Genomic DNA, 22,250 nt, shown 5'->3' with positions numbered 1-22,250 from the left:
AGTCCCCTTCGGCTCTGCCTAGCCCGGCCTGGGGGCCCGGGGGTGGCGGCGGGTCCCGACCGGCTCCCGGGCCGAGCCGAGCCCAGCCAAGCCGCACTGGCTTCTTTGTCTGCGGGCGGCGGCCGCCCGGCCCCGGCCCCGGCCCCCTGGCCCGAGCTGTGAGATGAATCTCTAATCGGTGGCCGCCGGGCACCCGGGGCGAAGGCGGCTCGGGCTCGGGCTCCGGTAAGTAGCGGGGTCCGGGGCGGGGAGGGGTTTGCACGGAGGGGGAGGGGGCCGGGCAGGGGAGGTTTCGGGTTTGGTTAATATGCAATGCCCGTAATTAGCATAATTTATATATTTATGATAAAGAGAAAAAATGCCGCGGGGCCGGGGTGCCGGGATGCCGGGCCGGGGCGGCGGGGAGCTCTGGGAATGAGACTGCGCGCGGCCGCCCGCCTGGGGCCGGAGACCCCGGGGGCCGCGCCCTCGCCCGCCCGGGGGCCGGCGGGGACCGGGGCAGGGGAGGGGGCGGCCGCCAGGTGGACCCCGTGGGGAGCTTGGACCTGGCCCCTCCCCTGGAGCCCAGGTGGGATACGGCCCAGAGCGGACGTTAGACACAGACCCCGTGGCGACCGGAGCGGATTCCCGCCCCACCGGCGAGCCCGGACGCCTGGGTTCCCGGCGGTTAAGGTCAACTGAGTCAGCCTGGGCGACCTGTCACAATTCTCCCCAGCCACAGTACACTGGGAGGACTGGTGGGTCTCGGGATTAGGAACCCAGACGTTGCTGGAAGCGTGGAGGGATGGTGGGAGGGTCACCATCGAGCAGAGCATGAGCACTTCATAAATATTTAATAACAATATTATTATTAATAAATAGTCATAATAATGGGCCCGCTATGTGCGTCCTGGCCATTCTCACCTGGCAAGGCCAAGGGAGCCCCGGGTGCCTTGTAATCCCCACGTTAGCGTTGGGATCCCCCACTCAGCGGTGATTGGAAGCCTAAAATCACAGACTAGCCGCTGCTGCAGAGCAGGGGGAAATGAAACACGGTCAGCGAGCCTTTCTGGGCAAATGAAAAGAAGTTCTTCGCAGAGATTTTAGCCTCATCTGCCTTTCCAGATTCCTTGCTCCAAAAGTAGGGGCTGGTCTTTAATTGTTCATGGACGTATATCCCCCTCCTCCCCTTATCTTGGTATTCTAAGGCAGCCGACAGTGACAAGCAGGGCCTTTCTGAGGAGTCATTACATTTATTCCATTTTGATTGAAGTCCTGGTGCTCAGGGTGGTAGTTCTGTGACCTGTTTTTTGTTTTTTTGTGTTTTTTTTAAAGATTTTATTTTATTTATTTATTCGACAGAGATAGAGACAGCCAACGAGAGAGGGAACACAAGCAGGGGGAGTGGGAGAGGAAGAAGCAGGCTCCCAGCGGAGGAGCCTGATGTGGGGCTCGATCCCAGAACGCCGGGATCACGCCCTGAGCCGAAGGCAGGCGCTTAACCGCTGTGCCACCCAGGCGCCCCTGTTTGTTTTGTTTTTGTATATGTGCAGTAGAACTTCATTTTGTTCATCGGTCGAACAAAAATACCTAGTACGTGCCATGCTCTGAACAATACAGATAGAACTTCCCTGTCATGGAGTTTTCATTTCAGGTTAGGTGGTGGTGGTGGTGGTGGTGGTTAGGGGTCAAGGGAAGGCAGATTGTAAACATGAAAGCGTACAAGGTAATTCCATCACGTGATAACGTGTGCGCGCGTGTGTGTGTGTGTGTGTGTGTGTGTGAGAGATGAGCTATTTCTTCTCTATTGAAGGTACTACCTAGGAACTAAGAAAAAGTGAATCAGAAGAAATTTGCTTCCCTAAGGGTTCTCTGCATTACGAAGGAACGCGGGATAAAATCATATCCCTCTCCCCAAGATGTACTGGCTATAAGATCGTAATAGCAATGTTTTATAGTTTTTAACACTTTACAATTGAAAACATTTTTATACGCATGCTTTACTTCAATGAAAAATAATAACAATTATTATTTTACTGAGCCTGGGTGGTTCAGTCGTTAAGCATCCAACTCTTGATCTCAGCTCAGGTCTTGAGTCAGGTTGTGAGTTCAAGCCTTGCGCGTAGAGCCTGCTTTAAAAGTAATAATAACAATAGTAGTAACTGTTACATAGTGTTTGCTGTGTGCCAGGCCCAGTTCTAAGTGCCTTACATAAATGTTACCTATTTATTTATTTATTTATTTATTTATTTATTTATTTATTAAGATTTTATTTATTTATTCAACAGAGATAGAGGCAGCCAGCGAGAGAGGGAACACAGGCAGGGGGAGTGGGAGAGGAAGAAGCAGGCTCATAGCGGAGGAGCCTGATGTGGGGCTCCATCCCACAACGCCGGGATCACGCCCTGAGCCGAAGGCAGACGCTTAACCGCTGTGCCACCCAGGCGCCCCTAAATGTTACCAATTTAATCCTTACAATAACCCATGAGGTGGGTACTATTATTTAGCCCCATTTTACAGATAAGAAAACTGAGGCTTAGGGCGATTACCCAAGGGGAAGCAGTACCCAACCTGGGTCTTCTGCCTTTAAGCCCCAAGCTATTTCTGTGTCAAAATGAAGGTCAGTGAGGCCACAGAGGGAATGGGAGGGAAGCTGGATTGCCACATTAGGAAGGGTAAGTGTGGTTACGGTTCTCCAGAACTTACTGCTACTTCTTTGAAATAATTTTTAAGTGGTCCTAGGACTGTAAATGGGGGCAAAAAAATCGAAATAGGATCTGTGTTTTGAGGGAGAAGGTGGGAAATATGAGGAGAGCAAGTGATATGACCTGATTTCTTAGTTTGTATTTTTGGCTCATAGTCATGGACCCCCCCCCCCCCCGGTTATATACCATATTATACCAGGCACTGGGGTATGTTAATAAGTAGATATGTCTTGGAGCTTACAGGCTAGTAAGGGAATATTCCTACTTTTTATTTTTCACATTTAGTTTGCCCCCTCCCTTCACCCTGCCTGGGATGAATCATGTTTGGGCACAAGGGAAAGGGAACAGGAGGAGAAACTAAATATAAACGTGTCCTTATTAAGCTAGTGTTTACTGTTTGTCTATATATGTCTAAGATTATACAGGATAGTTTGGAAAGGGGGAATTAAAGTTGTTCACTACTTTCCTATCTTTTTCTCCTTCCCTTTTTTCTGGCCCATGTGAATGCCTACCTGGTCTGTCAACAGCTTACCAAGCTATTTATCTCTGCTCATGGATGGGGGTGGGAGGGTGCTGGAGGAGAACTGAGTTTCCATTTTACAATGTGTCCTGATCCTTGGGGGCCAAAATAGGCCCCTTACAATTCCAGAGAGGAAGTTTGGTGTTGTGTTAGGAGGATAGGGGTCTGGGACAGGTGGACACTGCACTGAATTTTGAATCTGCCGTTGACTTTCCTATGCCCTTGGGCAAGTCACCTGACCTTTCTCTACCTCCATTTCCCTGTCAATAAAACTGGGGATCATAATAAGACCACCACGCTAAGCATTTCACTTACATGATCTCGTATCACTGTTATAACAACCCGATGAGGTTTTCCCATTTAATCACCATTTTATTTATTTTTCCTTAAAGATTTTATTTTTTTATTTGAAAGAGAGAGAGCATGAGCCGGGGCGGGAGGGGGGCAGAGGGAGAGAGAGAAGCAGATTCCCCACTGAGCGTGGAGTGGGGGATCCCAGGGCCCCGAGACCATGACCTGAGCTGAACTCAGGGGCTTAACTACTTAACCGCCTGAGCCACCCAGCCCCCCTTAATTTCCTCATCTTTAAAATGCCGATTAGGGGCGCCTGGGTGGCTCAGTAGGCTAAGCATCTACCTCCGGCTCAGGTCACGATCCCAGGGTCCTTGGATCGAGCCCCACGTTGGGCTCCCTACTCTGTGGGGAGTCTGCTTCTCCCTCTCCTTCTGCCCTTCCTCTCCTCCCCCCACTCATTTTTGCTCTCTCCTTGTTCTCTCTCTCTCTCTCTCAAATAAATAAAATAATTTTTTTGAAAAAAAATTTTAAAGATTTTATTTGTCAAAGAGAGAGAGAGCGAGCACAAGCATGGGGAGAGGCAGGCAGAGGGAGCAGCAGACTCCCTGCTGAGCAGGCAGCTGGATGCGGGACTTCATCCCGGGACCCTGGGATCATGACCTGAGCCGAAGGCAGATGCTTAACTGACTGAGCCACCCAGGCGTCCCTAAATAAATAAAATCTTAAAAAAAAAAAAAAAAAGATGAGGAAATTAAGTTTCAGAGAGATTAAGTCAATTGCCCAAGATCTCACAGCTATTTCATGGCCAAACTGGGATTTGAGTGTAGGTTTCCCTCCAAAGGCTATACTCTTACCTCTCTTTAATCCTCAACTTTCTATCTATAAAAATGGGAGTAATAATAGCTAATTGTTCTTAGCGTTTTATACAATAATTCCGAGGTAAGGTTTCCTATTATGTATCCCTCAGAAAACAGAGAAGTGACCTGCCCCCCTGTGGAAAGTCACACAGTTGGTCAAGTTTCAGTGTGTGTTTGCACTATGGTCTGGGGGCGCTGGTGTCAGAATTGAGTAATAATAGTTAATATACATTGACCCCTTATGCGATTTACTGTAATGCTAGCCCTGTTTCAAATATGATAACTGAGGCATAGAGAGGTTAGGTCCTTGTCCAAGGTCTCACAGCTAAGAAATCTTAACACTGAGAGATGACTCTAGCTTCTTAACTGCTGCCACTAAACTGAAATGACATCATGTATGTAAATTTTTATAACAGCTGCCATTTTCTGAGCCTTTACTATGTGCCAGGCATTGATCTAAACTTTTTACATGCATTAACTTTTTTTTTTAATTTTACAGAGGGAAATAGCGGGAGAGGGAACACAAGCAAGGGGAGTGGGAGAGGGAGAAGCAGGCTTCCCGCTGAGCAGGGAGCCCGATGCGGGGCTCGATCCCAGGACCCTGGCATCAAGACCTGAGCCGAAGGCAGACGCTTAACGACTGAGCCACCCAGGCGCCCCTACATGCATTAATTTATTCAACCCTCGCTATAACCCTAGGAAGTCGGTGCTAGTTCTCTCATCTTTTCCGATTAAGAAACTGAGGCACGAAAGTTAATCATTTGTCCTGAGGCCCACAGCTAATAAATACCAAAGCTGAGATGATGAACTCGACAGTCTGTCTCCAGAGGGTGTTCATGATAATACTGTGTGTAAAGGGCGTGGGTCCCCATAAACTAGCAATGATTATGACTCTTCAGTAGGTTTAAGGAGGGAAATCTGTCGTGGGACCAGAAATGGGGAAGGATGGGGGGACATGCAGAAAATCCATCAGGCAAGAATGACTTAGAGGTGGCAGCCTCTCTGGAGTCTGGCAATTTAAGAAAAGGGCCGATAATACTTGTGTGCGGGGATGTGGTGTCCTTCGCACCAGGTACTAAAGCGTGTGGACCAGCGTGGTGCTGTTAAGTCCGGAGTTCTGGGCCTATTGGAAGGGAGAGCCCGTGGGATTCGGTGAAGGAGCAAATGTGAATAATAAGAGAGAAGGCAAGGATGATGGCAAGGTTTGTGGCCCGAGCATCTATGGAAGGATGAAGCTGCCCGTGGGCTGAGATGGGGAAGGCTGCATGCGGGTGGGACAGGTTTAGGGGCGTCTGGGCGGCACAGTCAGTTAAGCGTCTGACTCTTGATCTCAACTCAGGTCTTGATCTCAGGGTCGTGAGTTCATGCCCTGTGTTGGGCTCCACATCGGGTGTGGAGCCTACTTAAAAAAGAGAGAGAAATCAGGAGTTTGGTTGTGAACATGTTGAGGACGAGATGATACGAACAATCGGTAGGCGTTTGGGTATCTGAGGCTGCCGTTCGCAGATAAGGTCCCAGCCGGAGATTGAGATTTGGTCCTTGTGTGACTGAGTGAGCCCATCTAGGGAAGGGGTAAAGCGTTGATGGCACCGCCCAGCTCAGCCCCAGTTACCCATCTGTGCCGGTCTCCTGCGTCCCGGCATTGTGTTCCTTTTGATTGGCAGCTCTGAAAGAGGTAGGTGCAGACCCAATTTAAATGTCAAAGTAGCTCAGCGCTGGAAGGACTGATGCCCACAAAACCTAGCCTGAGAGAATTAAGGCAAATTTTTGAAAGGTGATTTCCTAGAATAAATGTGGCTTTCTTTCTTTTTCTTTCTTTCTCTCCCTTTCTTTCTTTCTTTCTTTCTTTCTTTCTTTCTTTCTTTCTTTTCTTTTCTTTCTTTCTTTTTCTTTCTTTCTTTCTTTCTTTTTCTTTCTTTCTCTTTCTTTCTTTCTTTTGTAAGATTTTATTTATTTGAGAGATAGAGTGAGCGAGAGAGAGCCCATGAGCGGGGGGTGGGGGGGAGTTGGGAGAGGGAGAAGCAGGCTTCCTGCTGAGCAAGGGGCACGATGTGGGGCTCCATCCCAGGACTCTGGGATCATGACCTGAGCCGAAGGCAGATACTTAACCAACTGAGCCACCCAGGTGCCCCAATGTGGCTTTCTTTCAATTGATTACAGGTAAAGCTGATTCAGCTTAAGCAGCCATTCCTTAGAGCCCACTAACTTCACGAAGAGGCTCTCCCAGCTCCAAAACGGACTGTAGACTGAGAAGGTATCTTACACCTTGAAAACCTCAACCACGTGAAGTGTGAAGGGAGGGATGAAAACCACAGAAATGAGGGGCACCTGGGTGGCTCAGATGGTTAAGCTATCCATGATCTCCAGAGTCCTGGGATCAAGCCCCACGTCGGGCTCCCAGCTCCGCGGGGAGCCTGCTTCTCCCTCTGCCTCTGCCGCTCCCCCTGCTTGTGCTCTCTCTGTCTCTCCCTCTCTGACAAAAAAATAAATAAAAAATCTTAAAAAAAAAAAAAACACCACAGGAATGAGTCTGAGTTAAAAGCCTGCATCCCATACGAGAATTTCCATTTTCCTCCACATGGCAAAAGATTCTTCATCCATAAAATTTCATGTTGGAGCCACATGCCACCCAGGAACAAGGGGGGGGGGAGGACCGCCCCAAACTGCCGTAGGTAACCCTTCTGTGGATCCTCTAGCACGGACTGTATTGGGGTTCTCTCTTTGTTTCCTTGACTCCCATGTCAGACCGAGGGCTTCTCGACAAAGCCGGGGAAGGTTTTCTCCCCCGCTGTACCCCCAACGCCCAGCACGTAGTAGCCACTGAAATATTTGTTGAATAAATGAAGGACGAAACACTTCAGGATTTTTCCTAATAGGATCTCAGGCTATTCTAGGGGGTTCGGATGTGTTTGAGATTACTTTTTTTTTTTTTTTTTTAAGATTTTATTTATTTGTCAGAGAGAGAGAGAGAGCACAAGCAGGGGGAGCGGCAGGCAGAGGGAGAAGCGGGGTCACCGCTGAGCGGGAGCTCGACGTGGGGCTCGATCCCAGGACCCTGGGGTCATGACCTGAGCTGAAGGCAGATGCTTAACTGATTGAGCCACCCAGGCGCCCCTGTTTGAGATTTCCTAATGCTCCTCTGGGTGCCTTGGAAGGTTGCCCTAAGCAAGCCCAAAGCAGTTGCCAAAGGAGAATGAACATAGAACCAGGCCCCCTAACTCAGGCCCCTCCGCTGGAACTCCTGGATGGTCCCAGGCCTCCGATTTTCGGGTGGTGGGCAAATGCCTCAGCACCCGCAGTTCATCCCCCCACGAGGTTACCTGCGTTTTTAGATGTTAGCCCAGGAAAGCGAGGGGTAAATGAACTCTCTGGGAACCAGCTGAGATGCTTTGCCAGGTTTGAGTCAGGTGTTTGTCCTTCATCTCCCTGGAGAAAGAAGACCAAGGAGGAGGCTCTGGGTGGGCTCCAGCTCCCGTCCCAGCTTTCCCTGGAGCAGCTCCACTGAGCACCCTGTATGGTGTGGGCTTCTACTGCCAGGGCCAACACAGGAGTCCCTTCTCTTAAAACAGACTGCGGATCGTCTCTCCTCACTGGCTGTCAGGCTATGGACACGGCGTGGCCTTGTGAGCTCAAAGGAGGCCGTTCACCCCAGTCATTGGGGAACTGGTCACAAAGCGAACTGAAGACGGCTGGCTCGCCAGTGAGACCAAGCCACAGCCTTACGCTTGAAACTCTTTTTTTTTTTTTCTGGACAGAGAGCAGGAGAGAGCGTGAAAGAGCACAAGCAGGGGGACGGGCAGGGGGAGAAGCAGACTGAGCGGGGAGCCCGACCTGGGACTCGATCCCAGGACCCCAGGATCATGACCTGAGCCGAAGGCAGTGGCTTAACCGACTGAGCCAGCCAGGCACCCCCAGCTTTAGGCTTGAAAAATGTGGAAAGTTCCTGACAAGGGGCTGGGACCAGGTGCAGGAGAATGCCTGCCCAGATACTGAGCTAGGGGACACACAGGACAGAGCTCCAAGTCAAAATGCTGAGTGTCTGCAGCTTGGAGAGGTGTTTCTGTCGCATGCATATCTCTGATAGGAGCCATCTAAAGCCAAGACGAAGAGAGACAAGTAAGTTCTGGGGTCTGAGATGAGGGAGGCATTTGCCTCTCTTCTGCCTGCATTTCCGGTGGGAGAAGCCTGGTTGGTGGGTCAGAGTGCGCCTGTGTGTGGCCAGAGCCCTGAGCCAGGACTGCCTTTTCCCTTGGTACAAAGGACTAAAGATTGAGGACCCAGGTCCGCATAAGCTCATAGAATTTCGAGGGTGGAAGGGGTGTTAGAATTACCCGAGCCTCTCTACTGCTTGAATTCCCCGAATAACACAGTCATAAAGTGCACACTTGCTTAACCACTCCCTGCGAGTGGCCCTGACTGGCCCCAGGGAACCAGTGGCCCAAGACTAGGAGCAGGCTTTAAGCCCTTCTTGAGCAGATGGTCCTTGCCCCACAGTGCCTGGCTACTGAGGCTTCCTGCCCAAACGCCTTTGGAATCGGAAAATTCTTCCCCTGTGAAATGTATGTATCACGCTATAATGGGCCCAAATTTACTTTGCACACCTTTCCACTCTGTTTTGTCTCTGCCTTTTATTTGAATTTGCAAAATACTTGCTAATTAACTTCTATACGTAACGAATTTCATGGCTCATCCCGATTCCCATCCAGAAGTGTGGTAAATTGCCAAGTTCTTGGCAAAACTCATGGAAGGCTCCCATGTACAAAATCTGGAGGAGGACGTCACCCAGGAATGAGGCCAGAGTCCCAGTGAGGGTGGGAGATGCCTACTAGCTCTTCCAGCAAATTCCTCGGCCCTTCCCGCACTCCCTTGTCCTACTGAAAAGGGAAGCCTTGTTTACTCTGTTTTTTTTTTTTTTTTTTAAATTTTTGTTTGTTTTTTTATTTCTTAGATAATACATTCTCATGTTTTAAAACTCAAAACTCTGTAAGAGAAGGAACCTCATGGTTCTCCTTGCCTCCTTGGCCAGGGAACATTCTGCCAAAGAGTGAAGACCCTAAAATCTCTGAGGTGAGCCAACAGTTACACTCTTAGGTATATACACGAAAGAATTGAAAACAAGGGTTCAGACAAAAACTTGTACAGAAAAATTTACTGAAGCACTATGCACATAGCCAAAAGGGAGAAACAGTCCAAACCAGGGGCGCCTGGGTGGCTCGTCGTTGGGCGTCTGCCTTCGGCTCAGGGTGTGATCCCGGAGCCTGGGATCGAGCCCCACATCGGGCTCCCTGCTGGGAGCCTGCTTCTTCCTCTCCCACTCCCCCTGCTTGTGTTCCCTCTCTCACTGGCTGTCTCTATCTCTGTCAAATAAATAAAATCTTTAGAAAAAATTAAAAAAAAAAAAAAGAAAGAAACAATCCAAACCACCCACTGATGAATGGATAAGCAAAATGTGGTGTATCCATACGATGAATTTTTTTTTTTTTGAGACATGAGAGTTTAATTGCCTACTAGACCATCCAGATGGAAATATGTGGTAAATGAATGGAAACCAGGGTCACAAAATTAGGAGAGAGGCAGGCATTTTTAGACCAGTTTAGGTCTAGACATTCACCAGGTTGGACTTTTTTTTTTTTTTAACATTTAAAATAAAACTTTTGGGGCGCCTGGGTGGCACAGCGGTTAAGCATCTGCCTTCGGCTCAGGGCGAGATCCCGGTGTTATGGGATCGAGCCCCACATCAGGCTCCTCCGCTATGAGCCTGCTTCTTCCTCTCCCACTCCCCCTGCTTGTGTTCCCTCTCTCGCTGGCTGTCTATCTCTGTCGAATAAATAAATAAAATCTTTAAAAAAAAAATAAAATAAAATAAAATAAAATAAAACTTTTTACCACAATAAACAGAACAATATGTTAAAACTGACTCTCAGAATTGTCCAAATTATTTTTTAATCATGATTAAACTTTTTCGTATTTCTTTAAATATCACATTTTCTTTGGCAAATTTACTCAAAATACTCAATTTTTGTGTGATGACTTAGTTTATCTAACAGAATGCCCTACATTGACGTTCAGCAGGATACCTTTCTCTAAGCCCTAATGGTTTATATCTTCCCTTCAAAATGTATAAGTATCTTTAAAAGGTGTATAAATATCTTTAATTATGTTATCATTTTCAAAGAAATCCTAGGGGAAAAACTATGAATTAGACCCCGTAAGTTCTTCATTTCTGCTGTAGGGCAGCAGTGGGCCTTCTAACCCGGCGTGGCCTGGCACCTGAGCAAGGCTGAGCCCACTGCCCCGCGTAAAGCAACAGCCGGTCACAGCTTCTCCACTTCTCTTCGAGCAACCCCGTCCCTGACACAAGGCATTCTTTGGTCTGTACCTGATGCTAGTTTTGGTCCCCGAAGAAGGTCTTCCTTTTCCTGAACCTGCTTCCTCCGGTTTTGCTTGGTCTTCCTTTCATCCTTGTTTGGGAATCCTCATTTCACAAAATCGTTTTGGAGACCGCTGCATGACCCAGGATCAAGTGCATAGATTCACGTGCATAAATATTCTTGAAGGTATTTTACAGAATTTGTGCTTTCTTCACATTCACGATCTATGTGTTTAAAATGTTCTTAAAATTCCAAAGTTTCCTTCTGGCAAAGATGCTGGTTTCTTTGAAAAGGTCTGATAGTCTTCTTCATTCTCGACTCCAGGACATGCTGTAACGGGGATTAAGTGAAGATCTTGTTTTCCTTAATCATTGTTTCAGTGTTGCCCTTACAGATTTTTCTCTGGAACTGCTTGTGTGGGGAGGTGGTGGGTCGGCATGGGCCTCCGGGAGTGCTCGGTATAGTCGCAGCTCGGTCTCATGCACTTTCCATCTCGGAAAGGAAACCTCGGTTTGCCCCTCCCTGAGCTGGTGCAGAGAGTGCCAAAAACCCACCCAATATTATCCATTATAACATCGCTATAAAAAGGATTAAAGTCTCGATACGGGCTACGACGTGGACAAAACATGTTGCTAAGTAAGAGAAGGCAGGCACAAAGGCCACTGATTGTACGATTCCGTTTATATGAAATATGGAGAATAGAAAAATCCATAGAGAAAAAAGCAGTTTAGTGGCTGCCAGAGGCTGGGGGTGGCAGAGAAAGGGAGTAACAGCTAATGGGTGTGGGGTTTCCTTTGGGGGTGATGAAAATGTTCTGGAACTGAATCGTGGTGATGGTTGTACCACATTGTAGATCTGTTAAATTCCACTGAGTTTGGCACTTTAAAATGGTTACAGTGGTGAAGTTTATTTCAATCCGTAAAATAACAACAAAAAAAGGAAGACCGATCAACCAACCCAGGGCTGAAAGAGGAGGAAGGGAAAGATCGGGAATCTGGAACATTTCTCTGAGTTTAGTTTCCTCATCTGTACCGTGATGGTAATAATGCCCCATCCCCCCAACTGTTGAGTAAGGAGCACGAATAAAGTGTTACAGAAACACTTAGCACCGAGGCACTCAGGGTCAATGTTGATTGCCTTCTTTTCTATGTAAGTATCTAAACCTATTTGTCCCCTTTTATACCTTTATTTCTTATGACCCTATGGGTCGTGGCTCCAGCCTGCCGATCTGTTCTTCACAAGGGCTCCTCCCACTCCCTCTCCCTGCCTTGGGCCAGATGCATCTGGGAGGTTGTCCTGCCTCTGGTGTGAAAGGCCAGTAGGGTCGTTAGGCCACTGCCACAGAATCACTTAAGAGCTGATTTTGTGGGACTCCCCTGCTGAATCAGACTCTCTGGGGATGCTTGCTTCAGGGGAATCTGGTGTCTGTATTTTTCATAAATGCTCCAGGTGATGGTCGTGCATGTTCAAGTTGGGGACTGCCGGTTTCATTTATTCCTGTCTTTACCGTCTCCTCCAGGAAGTCTGCTCGGACTCCTCCCCTGAGAAGCGCTCTGATTAGCCAGAGTGCTCCTTCCCTGTGTCTGAGGTTCTCAGTGTCTGGGCCAAAGTCAGCTTGGGTTCGGCTGGGTCTGCTCTCTCCCTGCAGACCGGGGGACTCCCAGGGACAGATGCCTGGCCGTCTCTTTCCTCTTGTCACCCTGGTTCCTCCTGAGTGTAGGCTCTCCGGGGATGCTGTAGGAAGACTCTTCAGTTTTAAAGCCTCTAGAATCCTGTTTACTTCTACCGATATTCGGGAGAACTTAGATTCTCTCTCTTCCTACCATTCTACTCCTGACTTTTCGAGATGATGTAGAAATTGTATTACTGTATCACATCAGCCTTTGCTTTTCCTGTCCCATGTCATCCCACAGATGTGCTAGCTTTGGGCCGGCCCCCACCCCACCCTGACAAGTGACCATGGATCCTGGAGCCGGGCCAGAGTCATCTCTGACTGTCAATGAGCAGGTATATGCCGGGGCAGGAAGAGGTGGGGGGAGTGAGTGTCATGGACCCCGGGGTATGGCTGGGAGGGAAGACTCCACAGAGCCTGTCGGTATCTGTTTCTTACCAAAATTCTTGGTCACTTCACCCATCCAGATGTAGTTACCAGCTAGGGCTTCTTAGGGGCTGAGTTGGGGGATTTAAGCTGTGACTTCATTTTTTTTTTTTTTTAAGGTTTTATTTATTTGTTACAGACAGAGAGTGTGAGAGAGAGCACGAGCTGAGGGGGAGGGGCAGAGGGAGAAGCAGGCCCCCGCTGAGCAGGGAGCCCTGATGCAGGACTCGATCCCAGGACCCCGGGATCATGACCTGAGCCGAAGACTGACACTTAACTGACTGAGCCACCCAGGTGCCCCTAAGCCGTGACTTTAAAAAGTGAAATTAAAATAAACAAATGTGTGTGGGGCACCTGGCTGGCTTGGTTGTGACTCTTGATTTTGGGGTCCTGAGTTCAAGCCCCACATTGAGGTAGAGTTTACTTTAAAAAGACAAGTTAAATAAAAATTTAAAAATATATACACAAATATGTATATGTTTACAGAAGGAAAGATTTGGACATCATGTAATTTACTGTTTTTTCTTATATATATTTCATCATTTTTTGTAGTGAACATATTTATTACATCACTTTTTAAAAGGGAAAAAAAAAGACTAACATCTCTTAAAATGTAATTGGACTGAAGTCCCTCATAGGTCAAGTTTGCATCAGAAAGGGAACTGCTTTTGGAAGTTTGTTTCACTCATACGTCCCTGATGGGTTACATTGTCACTTTTTCCAGCAATCTCTGGCTGGATTCAATTTTCAGGCTTCAGGACTGTGTTGTGGGAGTGCCTTTGGGTACAGGCCAAGTGCAGGCGAGGCCTGACAGAGCTTTTGAATATACAGAGTGTTCCTGACTCTTGAGTGGCCCAATTCAGAGCCCGTCAGTGCTGGAGGTAAAGAGCCAAGGCGTGTTGGCTGTTGGAGCAGGAGAAGAAGACCGGGTGTTCCAAGGAGGCCCAGGGGCTGCCTGCACCACTGGGATGTGGAAGCTTCCCTCGAGGTTGGGCATGCCCGCAGATGGCACGACTGGACCTGCAGGCAGGCCCACGGGGTCCAAAGCTCCAGTCCAGGGAGGTGGGGCATGAAGCCGCATCTCCAGGATTCCTGACCCTCATTTCAGGAAGTTAGCTCGCAGGGAAATCTTGGCCTTTACCCCGGGGTTTTGGAAATAAAGGAATCACGAGCTTAAACAGTTACTCAACATTGTGGAGCATTCATTTTCCACCCCCTTCTATCTTTGAGGGAACTTCAAAGGTTTCCAAAGAAGGGAAGAGGGATTTGCTTCTTGGCCCAGCTGAAGCTGTGGGTACTGTGTGAGGGACCTTCATCCCCACACTCCGATATCCTAGCAGCTAAGAGGACACCCTTGCAAGGCAGTGGGATAGGCCACTTGCCACTCCCTGAACTGAGTCCACGAAGGGGGGCAAATAGAAATATCCCCAAGTGGTTTGGCTCTGTGGGGCTTTTTCCAGCACATGTCAAGCCCTCCCCTGTCACCAGGCCCCCAGTTCCTTTTAGAAGCTCCTTTCCTGGAATCAGGGAGCTGCAGCCTGCCCCAGGCTGTGAAATTGCCACAGAGCACGCAGCCCTCAGGCAGGAGGTCCGAGTCTTGAAGTGCCCTCTCCGCTGTCGCCCAGCAAACCCAGAGCTGTGCGCCCCAGGAGCTCGACCGGCCACTCCGCACCAGCGAAGTCCCCTGTGCTGTGTTTGCAGGTCATCGTGATGTCAGGCCACGAGACCATCCGCGTGCTGGAAGTCGGAGTGGATGCCCAGATCTCTGCCGAGGAGGAGGGCAAAGGGCTGGAGGGTGTGGCTGCCGAGGGCTCCCAGAGCAGAGGCCCTGGCGAAGCGAGTGAACCTGCTGGCGAAGCCGGGCCAGACAACCCGGACTCCTCTGCTGAGGCAACTGGTATGAGGCCATCGCTCCCATCTGGCATTGCTCTACCCGAGTCTCTTTCTCGGGCTCCTTGGAGAGCCAGCATGAGCCCCTGGGCCCTGGGTGGCCTTAGGGTCTTGTTGTCTTCCTGTCCACTGGGCAGCCTCTGGCCACAGCTCTCCTTCCACTCAGCTGCCAGGGCTGTCCTGCCCTCCTTGTCCCGGGAACTCTAGATCTGGTTTCAGTCACTTCCACACCTGAGCTGAGATGGTCAGGCTAAGGTGCATGGGGAGAGGCAAGGCTCCGTTGAAGGGATTGAAGTCACCTGAGAGAGGGAGCTCTCCCTGTCTAGGCCAGACCCTCAGGCCCAATGCAGAAAGGACTAGGTCTTTGGGATCCTGACAGCCCTTCCAACTCGGTACCTTCAGTGGTACGTCTGGGAGGTCCCAGCAGCTGGGGGTAGGAGGGCATGTTACCCCCCCCTGGACTGAGGGTGTGAGTGAGGTAGGACCTTCCAGAATCTCAGCTCCTTACTTCCCAGCTGGGCTGCTGTGAGTCAAGCCTGGTGGCCTTATTTGTGTTGTCCTCTAAAGACAACTTCGGGGCGAGAGTTCGATTCTCCTGTATGGGGAATGGAGAGACGTGATTCACCCACACGGCCTCTCCTAATTACCCTGCAGTGTAGCTGCGACACAACCAGGGCCGTTCTAGAGGCTGGGACTGGTGCCAGGCGTGGCTTTCTCGCCGTGGGGCACCCTTTCCTGGACTTTCGTCACTGATGCCTTCCAGCTTTTGCTGGAAACCTGGGACCTCCTTAGTCAGTCCCCCCAGAACTCCACGATTCATCTCCCCTAGGCTTCTGCTTATCTTCCCTTCCCTAGGTTGGAGATCTGGGCTGAGATGGGGGTGGGCCAAGAGCCGGAGCCAAGAAGAGAGCAAGTGAGGACAGGCTTTCGGGAAACAGCAACTCCCGAGTAAGAGAACTGCAAGGCGTCGCATCCCTTGCTATACCCGCAAATCAGTGTGAAGATTCACTGGGGACCCTAGTAACCCTGGGTTATTTTTTCTCCTTTTGAATAAAGGAATGGCAAGAACATGACTGTTTTCTCCTAGCCTAGAAATGCTCCGATCCGTGTTGAGGCCAGGGTGGGCGTCACCTGCCCCCGTGGGGCAGTGCCCTGGAGAGCAGGCAGCCAAGACAAGGATGTTCATCTGGCCCCCCTTCTGATTCCTTTCCATGGTGGGGATCGGGCCCCTTTTCAGAAAATTTGGGAGGTATCCCAGGTTTATCCACAGTGTCCTGATTTCCCTATTCACTCTTTTTTTTTCTTTTTTAAGAGAGGGAGGTCAGGGAGGGGCAGAGGGAGAGAGAATCTTAAGCAAGCTCATGCTCAGCATGGAGCCTGATGTGGGGCTCGATCTCAGGACCCTGAGATGGTGACCTAGGCTGAAGTCAAGAGTCGGACGCTTAACCGACTGAGCCACCCAGGCGCCCCATCCCTTTTTACTCTTTAATCTGTCTTCCATATCTCATTTCTTCTGGTGCCTTAATTCTGTTCTCGTCCAAACCTGCTCTCAGAAACGGACCCTAAATCAACTATTTACACCTTAGTATGACTGTTCATGGCAGTGTGCGTCTTCTTCCGGAGGTTTGTATATTTAAGCCTTTCACGAAAGTCCTGTTCTCTGGAAAGGAAATTTTAGTGGTCACCAAGAAGGTAAGGGAGGCATTTTGACCGTACCTCCAAGAAGTTGCCAGCTTAGACTGTGGCCTTGCAGTCTTTCTAGTTACGCAATATTAAGAAGAGTTTCCTCTTCAAACAAAACTAAGTAATGGGAAACCTTTTCAGGATGAAAAAGATCGAGTGATTTAGATCGCTCTAAATTACTACCCGCTCCTTGTCGCAAGTATGTATTTATATGGTTGTGGCCACCAAGGGTAGACCGTAATAGAACACTTAACCACCATATTATTCATAGGCCCCTTTCCTTATTGTTATAGATTCACACACCTGATTCTGGGTTTGGCTGTGGCCAAACTGTCTGGTTGTTCATTGTCATAACCGGTACTGCTTTGAGTGCCTTTGTACTGGTCCTTTGAAAAATTTGTTTTTTCCTTTGAGGTATAGTCTACTCGAATTCCTTTTGAAGAGAAGTCCGTTGTGTACATAGGAGGGAGTCATCACATGGAAAAATACAAAATCTATCGATGAGAGGACATGTAATTGCCTATAAGGTACCACAGGCCTATTAAGCCAGAAAAATAAATAAACAGTGATAAAACCTAAGTTGGGTGGCCCTGTGAAGAAATAGGAACATTATTGAAAATGCTGTGAATTGGTTCAGTCTTTCTGAAAAGCAGTCTCACAGGAAGTGACAAAAGCCCTAACTATATGCAAACCCTTGGACCCTGGGCCCCACTTTGGAAATAAATCCTAGTAAAATGAACATGTCCTTTCTTTAGACGGTAAGCTTTTTTCATTCATGTCCATCACATTCCCATGTTCCTACTTTCTCTTTTTTAAATTTCATAAAATTTTGTCAAGCAAAATATTTTTTAAATTTTCATAGGTTCAGAGTGTCCTTACGTTCTCTGATTTTTTTCAGTAGTTAGAACTGTATTTCCCCTCCACAGTGGAGATAAACCTGCCATTTTGTTTTCTGTTTGAATTTTAGAAGGCTTTAGTTGTTGCCTGTTTGTCTCTTTAATTCCTTAAGCAATTGGATTTTTTGTCATTATATACTGTGAACATTACAGGCCTGAGTTAGGTTGCTGCCTTTCCAGATTAAAAGGGGGGCTGGGAACGCAGGTTGGAAGGCTATCTAATTCTGTGGCTCCCACTCTGGCTGTGAGCTGTATCACAAGTGAGCTTAAAAGAAAGAAGGGAGAGAGGAGAGGTTGCTGGCCCCCACTCCTGGACATTCTGATTCAGGAGGCCTAGATGAGGGCCTGGAAATCCATGCCCAGCCAGGCTTAAGAGGCCACCAATCTGGTCTAACCTCCATCACCCCATCAGTAGTCTCACCATGTATTAAATAATAGCCCCTCTCCTTATTGTTGTGTGGCTTTGAAGAGGTTTCCTGGTGGGGGTCCTCAGGACCTGACTAAGCCAAGGGAACAAGGGGAAGCGATAACGTGGGTGAAAAGCTCCGGTTTATAGGACGTTCCTTTAGAAGCTCAGTGAAGCTTCTCTTCCAGACTTCAGACCTCAGGCACTGGCAGAGAAACGCTGCCCAGCCTGGAGTGCCCCTGGGTTCCGGAGTCCAGTTTTCAGGGACTGTCACTTCAAGGGCTTCACCCTACGGGAATCCTTGTGGCCTTCCCCAAGCCAGCACCTGCATCCAAAAAGAAGCCCGCAGGTGGCGTGAACCGTGATTCTGTCACCTGATGAGCCAAGGAAAGTTGCTCCCATCCATCCTAGCTCCTTCCCTCCCTGACACGCATTCCCTTCAGGCCCTTCTACTGATTATGTGATAGGCCACCGTGTCCTGCGGAGCCAGGAAATGAGAGACAGAGCCAGCTGTGCATACCTGCGTTCTCTTCAACTAGAGGTGGGAAGAGGGTAACCTACCTTGCAGGTCTGGCACAGGGCTCCCCAGCCTCCCGTTCTCACAACCTGCAGCACTGGGGAAGCAGTCTCTGCGGGGCCAGGGAAGGCCAGCGATTGGCCTTGGGTTATGCAGAAACACAGTGTGAGGCTGGGAGCTGCCACTTCAGGCTACAGCAAGATGCTGTGCTCCCTCCGCTCACGCCAGGCTCACTCCTTGTCCTTTCTCTCCATGCCACGTGAAGTGAAGTCTCTCCCGGGGATCCCTCCGAGCCCTGCCCCTGCTCTTGCCACCTTCAGCCAAGCCCCGAGCCAGCCTCAGGCATCGCAGACCCTGACGCCACTGGCTGTACAAGCTGCCCCCCAGGTAAGGGCCACCCGGAGAGCTGAACAGAGGGTCCCGGGCAGGAGCAAAGCATGGGACAGCCAATGTGGGGTGGCCGCGGGATGTGGGAATTTCCACGGGCAGAACAGGGAAGGGGCTGTGGCGTGGAGGAGGGAATCCCCTACTAGGCACCCCCTGGCCTCTCCCCTACCCCAGATCAGGCCCACTGGGAAAATTAGATGCGTGTTTGCCAAGTCATATCCGTGGGTCCAGGGAGGACTGTAGGGAGGGATAGCATTAACTCTTTGGTGCCACAGGCGTCTCCATTTATCTCATGACTAAAGGAGTGAATGCCCTTGTTAGCCCCTCCAGTGGGGATGCCTGGAAGAGTTAATGGATTGTTCAGAGTCCTCATTTCGAGCCAGGGGGCAGCCCCAGCACAGTGAGAAGCTGCCTCCCGGATCCCCGAGCCATGCTGAGCTCCCTGTGGCCTTTCGCTCCAGGCACAGATTTGCCAGGCATCCAGCAGGGGCTTCCTCTATCAGAGCTTCCCAGAGGCCCGTGTCGGCCCTCAGCCAGTTGGTTCCACCAGTGCCCGCCCCTGCTTCCTGGCCACAAAGCACCAGTCCTGTGGGCAAGGGCCGAGGAAAGGCCTAGGAGGCGACAGACGGTGCCTGTGCCTCCTTTGCTGTCCCGTGAGCAGGGCCAGGCCCTGTCTCCGATGGGGGCAGCTTCTCTGAAGACAGGATCGTGCGCTCCAGGCACCCCCTCAGGGTTGGGCCTCCGGCTAGGGCTTGTCTCTTCCCCACCCTCACGCGGCCTCTCCCCCCACCGCCCTCAGAATGCTTTGTTTGTGCTCAGCCGGGTCCGAGAGACCCGGTGTTTGCGCTATGGATGTTGATTTTTTATTTTTTCTTTTCTTTTTGAAATCTTGTTTGCTTTTGCAGGTCTTGACTCAGGAAAACTTAGCCACAGTTCTGACAGGAGTTATGGTTCCAGCAGGGGCAGTTACTCAACCTCTTCTTATCCCCATCAGTATTGCAGGTCAAGTGGCTGGTCAGCAGGGGCTGGCCGTGTGGACAATTCCTACAGCAACCGTGGCCACCCTCCCAGGACTGACAGCTGCTTCTCCCACGGGGGGGATTTTCAAGCCACCTTTAGCCGGTCTGCAAGGTAACGGCAGCTCTTCCCCAGGACTGCACCAGGCCCCCCACCACCCTATACTACTCTCCCTGCACGCGTGCTTGCCATGTTGGACTCAGAACCCTTGGCCCACCGGGGCCACAGCCCTGGAGTCTGGATTCGGTGTCCCAGGCACCCAGCCACAGAGCTGCTGCACCACCTCGGACTCTAGGCCATGACACCATGCTGGCCCAGCAGGCCTCTCCTACTTCCGCCAACTGAGACTGCCCCTCTCCCCCCACGCCAGAACGCACCCCATGACCAGCCTCCTGAGAAGGACTGCAAGAAGATCCGACTTCTGGTTTTGAACCTCTGCATCTCCAGGCCCAAGGGAGGGGGGATGAGAGATGTTGTCTTGTGCTGCCCCTGCAAGGATCAAGGGAATCACAGCCGCCTGTCCCCTCTGCCCCGCTCTCCCAACCCCCTCTCATGCTTGTGCCACATCCCTTGGGAGGAGCCGCTCTGGGGCCGCGGCTAGGCGTTTGAGCACCCCTGTCTCTGCCTTGCTCCGTAGCAGCTGCCGTGCTGAACGCCGCTCTCCCGACACCGGTACAAGCCGTCCCACCGGTACAGGCCGCCTCCTCGCCCACCCAGCCCCGGCCGGCAGCCCAGCCCCAGACGCTGTTCCAGACCCAGCCGCTGCTGCAGACCACGCCTGTTCTCCCGCAGCCCACTGCTGCCGCCGCTACTGCCCCCACCCCCAAGCCGGACACCCCCCCACAGATCGCCGTCCAGCCTGCGGGCTTCGCGCTGAGCCCAGGAATTGTAAGCTGACCAGGGATGGACCGAATCTTGGGCCAAGGGTGGAAACTGGCCCTTCCCACAGGGGAGGAAGGAGGTGGAGGACCAACCCCCCGAATACGGCTCTTTTCCAACACATCAGCAGAGACGGCTCCCTCTGAGGCCTCCTCCTTGTGTCTGCCAGACAAGAGCAGACAAGCTCCGCCAAGAGGGCCGGGCAAATTCTCCAGAACCTGAACCACTGGACCGGCCTTGGAGGGTGGGAGGATGTCTGGGGATTGCACACTTGGGAGCCGTAGCTAAGGCGGAACGAGAGGCTCCCGGCCCCACGCCAGCGTCTGGCCAGCGTGGCTCCTGGCTTGGCAGGGGAGCTGTTCGATGTGACTAGAATCACATCGGTTCCTCCAGTCTGGACTTTCCGTCCTCCCAGGCCTGGCCTGAGAGATGAGCCAGAGTTACCCTTCCATGGCAGTGGCCCCACCCCTCCCTGCCAGCCCCCTGCAGCCCCTGGCCCTGGATACTCTTCAGCTGGTGGACACGGGCCTGCAGGCCACAGTCACATCTGCCCAGCGCCTATATCTCTCCCCGCCCCCCCAGCCCTCAGCCTTCTCCTCTCTGCCTTGGGCTCCTTCTTGCCCCTTGGCCTCTGAGCAAGGCTCTTTCTCCACCCACAGATCAGTGCTGCTTCCCTCGGGGGACAGACCCAGATCCTAGGCTCCCTCACTACCACTCCGGTCATTGCCAACGCCATTCCCAGCATGCCGGGGATCAGCAGTCAGATCCTCACCAACGCTCAGGGACAGGCAAGTGGTCAAAGGCAGGGCCGAGGGGCGGGGGCCGTGGAGAAGCTGCCTGGGGGGGCCACGACTCGGGCGAAGTGTCAAAGAAACTCGAACAGGGTGTCTGGCCGCTGTCGCTGTGCCTGGTGCGGCCGCTCTGCGCCGGTGCCAGGCAGGGGCATAGCCCCCACCCCGCCCTCTAGGCGTTCCCTCTAGTTGGGGGCTTTCATCGGTGGAGCACCCACTCTGCAGCCCGGCTCTGTGTGAGGTGCTTTCTCACACATCAGCTCACCTCAGTTTGAGTGCAGGCCTATTAGGTGGAGATTTTCATTCCCCTTTCACAGGGGAGAAGGCTGAGGTTCGGAGAAATGAAGCCACCTGCTAAAATGTGGCAGGGCAGGGACTCGCATCAGGGCTGTGTGACTCACTGTGCAGACCCGCTCCCGCCCCACCACCACTCTGGAGATCGAATAAAGGGAACGGCTCCCAGAGGCTGAACCCTTTTCTTTAGTGATGACGAAACTGAGGTGCAGAAGGGTGAAATGATTTAAGTCCCTTCCCCTGCCAGCGTGGGGGTTTGGGTCAAGGGCAGGACTGGACACTGGCCTCACACCCGCGGGGCCCTGCGTTGTTTCCTCCCAGGTTATTGGAGCACTTCCGTGGGTCGTGAACTCGGCCAGCGTGGCAGCCCCAGCACCAGCCCAGGGCCTGCAGGTCCAGGCTGTGACACCCCAGCTGTTGCTGAACGCCCAGGGCCAGGTGATTGCAACCCTGGCTAGCAGCCCCCTGCCTCCGCCTGTGGCTGTCCGGAAGGCAAGCACGCCTGAGTCCCCTGCTAAGAGTGAGGTACCAGGGCTGGGGTGGGGCAAGGGCAGGGGTGGGGGGGTGGGCGGCCGTCAGGGCTGTCTGGCATGGGCTGCCTCCCTCAAGACTGCAGGGCAGGACAAGATTATCTTCTGAAGTCCCTGGGAAACAGAGCATCTCTCC

General features: G+C 51.3%; 1 protein-coding gene across 1 annotated transcript in view; it reads left to right on the top strand.

Annotated features, from left to right (window-relative positions):
* The window catches only part of POU6F1 (POU class 6 homeobox 1), a 29,876-nt gene continuing 7,626 nt past the window's right edge, over window positions 1–22,250 (top strand). The window contains exons 1-8 of the mRNA XM_040642459.1: window positions 1–225; window positions 12,640–12,733; window positions 14,526–14,721; window positions 18,482–18,603; window positions 19,509–19,734; window positions 20,258–20,508; window positions 21,159–21,287; window positions 21,906–22,109. Of these exons, the coding sequence (XP_040498393.1) occupies window positions 12,686–12,733; window positions 14,526–14,721; window positions 18,482–18,603; window positions 19,509–19,734; window positions 20,258–20,508; window positions 21,159–21,287; window positions 21,906–22,109 (1,176 nt within the window). The 5' untranslated portion in view covers window positions 1–225; window positions 12,640–12,685. The remainder of the gene's footprint in view (window positions 226–12,639; window positions 12,734–14,525; window positions 14,722–18,481; window positions 18,604–19,508; window positions 19,735–20,257; window positions 20,509–21,158; window positions 21,288–21,905; window positions 22,110–22,250) is intronic.

Source organism: Ursus maritimus, unplaced genomic scaffold (assembly GCF_017311325.1).
Source record: "Ursus maritimus isolate PB19 unplaced genomic scaffold, ASM1731132v1 scaffold_26, whole genome shotgun sequence".
Classification (NCBI taxonomy): Eukaryota; Metazoa; Chordata; class Mammalia; order Carnivora; family Ursidae; genus Ursus; species Ursus maritimus.
This window is presented reverse-complemented; position numbering and strand designations above follow the sequence as displayed.